The sequence below is a fragment of the Schistocerca gregaria genome, chromosome 2 (genome assembly GCF_023897955.1).
Source record: "Schistocerca gregaria isolate iqSchGreg1 chromosome 2, iqSchGreg1.2, whole genome shotgun sequence".
NCBI lineage: Eukaryota > Metazoa > Arthropoda > Insecta > Orthoptera > Acrididae > Schistocerca > Schistocerca gregaria.
Window position 1 is genome coordinate 661,432,926 of NC_064921.1, and position 6,888 is coordinate 661,439,813.

Here is a 6,888-nt window from a genome sequence, read left to right on the forward strand (position 1 = left end):
TAATACGATTTATTCTTGAATACTGCTCGAGCATTTGGGATCCCTGTCAGGTCGTATTGAGGGAGGACATAGAAGCAATTCAGAGGTGGGCTGCTAGATTTGTTACCGGTAGGTTTTATCATCATGCGAGTGTTACGGAAATGCTTCAGGAACTCGGGTGGGAGTCTCTGGAGGAAAGGAGGCCTTCTTTTCATGAATCGCTACTGGGAAATTTAGAGAACCAGCATTTGAGGCTGACAGCAGTACAGTTTTACTGCTGCCAACTTACATTTCGTGGAAAGACCACAAAGATAAGAGAGATTAGGGCTCGTACAAAGGCATATAGGCAGGCATTTTTCCCTCGTTCTGTTTGGGAGTGGAACAGGGAGAGAGGACGCTAGTTTTGGTACGAGGTACTTTCCGTCATGCACCGTATGGTGGATTGCCGAGTATGTATGTAGATGTAGATGTAGATGTAGATGTAGAAGGATATCATTTCAGGGCTCAGCTTGAGGATGTCTTCTTTGAGTCATCTACTGGAGAGTTCAAGGCATAGATGATATTGAATCTTCTATGTTATTTGAGAGTAGGAAAGTTTTGCTAAGATCAGACCAAGTTATAAAAAAGTTAGCACCGTATTTCTAATGTACATAATTTAAAATAAAATTTCTTCAGGAAAGGGAGAAATGTTTCCAGCATCATTTTTATTACTTAATTTTTTCTTTAGATATTTTTTATTTTTATTTATGAATTTGGCCAGCTGTAGACTGCATACAACTAAAGACTTATGATGTTTCTTTTTCTTCCTTTCTTCCTAGTACTACTTCATTTTTTCTCCAACTGCTCGTCTCTGCTTGGGTCGAGGTTTTGGCTCATCTTCTTCATAATTTGTGTTTTCTATAAGTAGCTTGAAGTGATTCCTGTCATGTATTATTTCTTCTGTAACACCTATTTTTTTGGCATCCTTCTTTACTGCTCCTATCCATACTACAGTTTTTTTCAGCTTACTAACATAATTAAAAATTTTCTTTTTAGTCTGTATTTCTTCCATTCTTTTTAAATGTCCATAAAATTTTAGCCGCCTCTTCCCCATTATATCTGTGATCTTCTCTGTATTTTTGTATATATCTTCATTTCTCCTTTTAATCGATCTATTTTCATTGTTTTTCTCAGGACCTAGAATTTTTCTCTCTCTTTTTTTTCTAGTTCTCTTAATTCGCTTTTCTTATTCAATGTTAGGCACTCTGATCCATATGTTGCTTGTGTCATAATAACTAAATTATAATGTCTGATTTTCACTTATATGGATGCTGATTTTGTATTTTAGTAGGTTTTGTGTTAATTTGTATACAAATTCTAACTTTTTTATTCTTTCTTTATGTGTTGTGTTATCCAGTTCATTGGGTTGGATCCACTCCCCCAGATATTTGAATTTATCAACTCTTTTAATATTTCCATACTTTCTTTTCATAAACATTTCTGTATTATGTTTGTGTTTTGTATACTTTTTTTTTCATAGGATATTTTTAGCCCAGTCTTTTCAGCAAACTCATGTAACAGATCAAGAATAACTGTTCAGTTTTCAGTTATCAATGCCTTATCATCCGCAAAGCTAAACATTTCACTTCAAATTTGTTCTTTTCTTGGCTCATTCTTATACGCTTTGTGCCTCTGTTTTTTAATGTGCTTTCCCATGTTTTTACTATTTTATCTAACACCAAGTTAAAGAGAATTGGTGACAGTCCATCTCCTAGTCGAACTCCTGTTTTGATTTTGAATGGTTCAGAAATTTCTCTTGGAAACTTAATTCTTGATGTTGTATCTGTGAGCGTTTGTTAAACAAGTCCTCTGGTGTTTTCGTTTACCCTTGATTCATAAAGTATCTGGATAGTGTTAGTCTGTCAACTGAGTCGTAGGCCTTCTTGAGGTCTATGAAAGTAACTACTGTATTTTTATTTTGTGTAGCTCTCACTCTCAAAATTGTTTTTAAATTAAGAATCTATTCAGCACATGATCTACCTTTTCTAAATCCTGCTTGATAATCTCCTATATAAGGTCCTGCTTGTTCCTCTATTCTATTTAAAATACCTTTAGACAGTATTTTGTATGTTACTGGTAACAAGAATATACCCCTGCAGATGTTGGTGTCTGTTTTACCTCCTTTCTAATAGAGAGGATGGATCAATGCTTGTCTCCAGTCACTGGGTATGATTCCTTTTGTCCAAATGTCTTTAATTACTTTGTGAATTTTCTGCCATGTGGATAAGACCTCTAGTTTCCTCATTTCTGCTACTGCCCCATCCTCTCCTGGTGCTTTGTTATTCTTCAATGCTTGGATAAGCTTTTCTTTTTCTTCTACTGTAGGTGGTTCTGATGGTGGATTTTCATGTTGTGGTTTTTGAAATTGTAATTTATCATTAGGCTCTTCACTATTTACTAGGTTTTCAAAGTATTCAGCTAAAATTTGGCAGGTCTCTTTATTGCTTAAAACCATTTTTCCAGTTTTATCTTTAAAATGTTAGTGGCGGCCTCACGTATAATTCTACGCTAAATGCTTGAATTTTTATCACGGAAAGGTTCAACTACCTTTCTCCAAACTAAACTTTATCCTAAGACGTGATGGTAGATTTTTTTAGCTATATAAAAACAAAAGTAACAGAATCATTTCAGGATTTTTATAGGGCTAAATAGTTGCGTTACTTCATTATTGCTATGTAAATAATTTTGTAATTTTTCAGCTTACCCTCTGAAGAGTTACCAAAACGGAAGAAAAATCAAGGAAAGAGAAATCGATCAGTGTCTACTAGTCCATCAGGCAAACACTTCAGAGACGATGCTTCAGTGTCTATGTAAGAAAAGATGGAAAGGTAGTTTTAAAAACAATGTACTGCATCTGTTTTGCCAGATGTAACTACTGTATCTCACAAGATAGCATGTGCCTGGAAATAAAGAGTGCCTTTCTCTGTCCATTATCAGTAGTTCATAGTTTTCTCCATAAATTTCAGTATGAAAACTATAGTGCAAGAATTGGTGCAACAAAAAGATAAAAGATATGATGGATTCAAACTGTATATTATACTGGATATTACACTTATAGAAACAACAGGCATAACAATGCAATAATTAACAGATGTATCACACGGTTTTTCAGCGTAATAGTTGCCTGAATATCCCACAATTTTTTGGTTACTTAACATTAGAAATTCAAGACAAAGCTTCTTGTTGTGGAAGGAGTCTGTACATAGTTTACAGAATGCTGATCACAAAATTTGTAAACAAAAAATTAAATAATTAACAAAACTCATAAAATGTGAGAGCATATATGAATAAATAACACATTACATAGGAAAGTTATCAACTACTGTGAGCAACATCAGTAGAGAATAGGAGAAGTATGCCACAAAGAAACCTTTAAACTTGGTTTTGAATACAAGTAGTTTACCACCCACCCTTTTTTTTCCAATTCTGCTGGCAACCTATGGAAAAGTAAATTTCTTGAATAGTGCATACCTCTCTGTTCAGTGTTATAGGAAATATTATCCAAATGCTTATCATTTTTCTGTGTAATGTTCACTGAATGATTATTGTAGTTTCTTCTGAGTGATTCGCTATTGTCAACAGGAAATCCCATAATGAAATACATGTACAGACATGACAGAGTTACAGTTTGAAAAAGCATGTGCGAGCAAGTAACAGTTTGGGTAAGTGATTCTTCAGTTGACTGATGTTCTGATAATCAATACTATGCTGTATTGAGAAAAACCTTGTGGTTTCCCCCAATTTACAAGGCCTTAGTCAAAGTCAAACCTCTTCCCTGTTTGTTGACCCTGGAGGACAACCTTCTGTTTTCTGCTTTCCATGTTGTTGTTGTGGTCTTCAGTCCAGAGACTGGTTTGAAGCAGCTCTCCATACTACTCTATCCTGTGCAAGCTTCTTCATCTCCCAGTACCTACTGCAACCTACATCCTTCTGAACCTGCTTAGTGTATTCATCTCTTGGTCTCCCTCTATGATTTTTGCCCTCCACACCGCCCTCCAATACTAAATTGGTGATCCCTTGATGCCTCAGAACATGTCCTACCAACTGATCCCTTCTTCTGTTCAAGTTGTGCCACGAACTTCTCTTCTCCCCAACCCTATTCAACACTTCCTCATTAGTTATGTGATCTACCCATCTAATCTTCAGCATTCTTCTGTAGCACCACATTTGGAAAGCTTCTATTCTCTGCTTGTCCAAACTATTTATCGCCCACGTTTCACTTCCATACATGGCTACACTCCATACAAATACTTTTAGAAATGACTTCCTGACACTTAAATTTATACTCGATGTTAACAAATTTCTCTTCTTCAGAAACGCTTTCCTTGCCATTGCCAGTCTACATTTTATATCCTCTGTACTTCGACCATCATCAGTTCTTTTGCTCCCCAAATAGCAAAACTCCTCATTTCCTAATGTAATTCCCTCAGCATCACCCGACTTAATTCGACTACATTACATTACCCTCGTTTTGCTTTTGTTGATGTTCATCTTATATCCTCCTTTCAAGACACTGTCCATTCCATTAAACTGCTCTTCCAAGTCCTTTGCTGTCTTTGACAGAATTACAATGTCATCGGCGAACCTCAAAGTTTTTATTTCTTCTCCATGGATTTTAATACCTACTCCGAACATTTCTTTTGTTTCCTTTACCGCTTGCTCAATATACAGATTGAATAACATCGGGGAGAGGCTACAACCCTGTCTCACTCCCTTCCCAACCAGTGCTTCTCTTTCATGTCCCTCGAGTCTTATAACTGCCATCTGGTTTCTGTACAAATTGTAAATAGCCTTTCGCTTCCTGTATTTGACCCCCGCGACCTTTAGAATTTGAAAGAGAGTATTCCAGTCAACATTGTCAAAAGCTTTCTCTAAGTCTACAAATGCTAGAAACGTAGGTTTGCCCTTCCTTAATCTAGCTTGTAAGATAAGTCGTAGGGACAGTATTGCCTCACGTGTTCCAACATTTCTACGGAATCCAAACTGATCTCCCCCGAGGTCAGCTTCTACTAGTTTTTCCATTCGTGTGGAAAGAATTCGTGTTAGTATTTTGCAGCTGTGACTTATTAAACTGATAGTTCGGTAATTTTCACATCTGTCAACACCTGCTCTCTTTGGGATTGGAATTATTATATTCTTCTTGAAGTCTGAGGTATTTCGCCTGTCTCGTACATCTTGCTCACCAGATGGTACAGTTTTGTCAGGACTGGCTCTCCCAAGGCTGTCAGTAGTTCTAATGGCATGTTGTCTACTCCCGGGGCCTTGTTTCTACTTAGGTCTTTCAGTGCTCTGTCAAACTCTTCACGCAATATCGTATCTCCCATTTCATCTTCATCTACATCCTCTTCCATTTTCCTAATATTGTCCTCAAGTACATCACCCTTGTATAGACCCTCTATATACTCCTTCCACCTTTCTGCTTTCCCTTCTTTGCTTAGAACTTGGTTTCCATTTGAGGTCTTCATGTTCATACAAGTGGTTCTCTTATTTCCAAAGGTCTCTAATTTTCCTGTAGGCAGTATCTATCTTACCCCTAGTGAGATAAGCCTCTACATCCTTACATTTGTCCTCTAGCCATCCCTGCTTAGCCATTTTGCATTTCCTGTCGATCTCATTTTTGAGATGTTTGTATTCCTTTTTGCCTGCTTCATTTACTGCATTTTTATATTTTCTCCTTTCATCAATTACATTCAATATTTCTTCTGTTACCCAAGGATTTCTACTAGGCCGTCTTTTTACCTACTTGATCCTCTGCTGCCTTCACTACTTCATCCCTCAGAGCTACCCATTCCTCTTCTACTGTATTTCTTTCCCCCATTCCTGTCAATTGTTCCCTTATGCTCTCCCTGAAACTCTGTACAACCACTGGTTCTTACAGTTTGTCCAGGTCCCATCTCCTTAAATTGCCACTTTTTTGCAGTTTCTTCAGTTTTAATCTACAGGTCATAACCAATAGATTGTGGCCAGAGTCCACATCTGCCCCTGGAAATGTCTTACAATTTAAAACCAGGTTCCTAAATCTCTGTCTTACCATTATATAATGTACCTGATATCTTTTAGTATCTCCAAGGTTCTTCCATGTATACAACTTTCTTTTATGATTCTTAAACCAAGTGTTAGCTATGATTAAGTTGTGCTCTGTGCAAAATTCTACGAGGCAGCTTCCTCTTTCATTTCTTAGCCCCAACCCATATTCACCTACTACGTTTCCTTCTCTCCCTTTTCCCACACTCGAATTCCAGTCGCCCATGACTATTAAATTTTCGTCTCCCTTCACTATCTTAATAATTTCTTTTATTTCATCATACATTTTTTCAATTTCTTCGCGATCTGTAGAGCTAGTTGGCATATAAACTTGTACTACTGTAGTAGGTGTGGGCTTCGTATCTATCTTGGCCACAATAATGCGTTCACTATGCTGTTTGTAGTAGCTTACCCGCATTCCTATTCATTATTAAACCTACTCCTGCATTACCCCTATTTGATTTTGTGTTTATAACCTTGTATTCACCTGGCCAAAAGTCTTGTTCCTCCTGCCACCGAACTTCACTAATTCCCACTATATCTAACTTTAACCTATCCTTTTCCCTTTTTAAATTTTCTAACCTACCTGCCCGATTAAGGGATCTGACATTCCACGCTCCGATCCGTAGAACGCCAGTTTTATTTCTGCTAATAACGACATCCTCTTGCGTAGTCCCCGCCCGGAGATCCAAATGGGGGACTATTTTACCTCCGGAATATTTTACCCAAGAGGACGCCATCATCATTTAATCATACAGTAAAGCTGCATGCCCTCGGGAAAAATTATGGCCGTAGTTTCCCCTTGCTTTCAGCCGTTTGCAGTACCAACACAGCAAGGCCGTTTTG

General features: G+C 37.4%; 1 protein-coding gene across 1 annotated transcript in view; it reads left to right on the forward strand.

Annotated features, from left to right (window-relative positions):
* Positions 1 to 2,951, forward strand: part of LOC126334709 (probable tRNA (guanine(26)-N(2))-dimethyltransferase) — a 74,927-nt gene extending 71,976 nt beyond the window's left edge. The window contains exon 9 of the mRNA XM_049997219.1: positions 2,718 to 2,951. Within this exon, the coding sequence (XP_049853176.1) occupies positions 2,718 to 2,832 (115 nt within the window). The 3' untranslated portion in view covers positions 2,833 to 2,951. The remainder of the gene's footprint in view (positions 1 to 2,717) is intronic.
* The last annotated feature ends 3,937 nt before the right edge of the window (positions 2,952 to 6,888 follow it).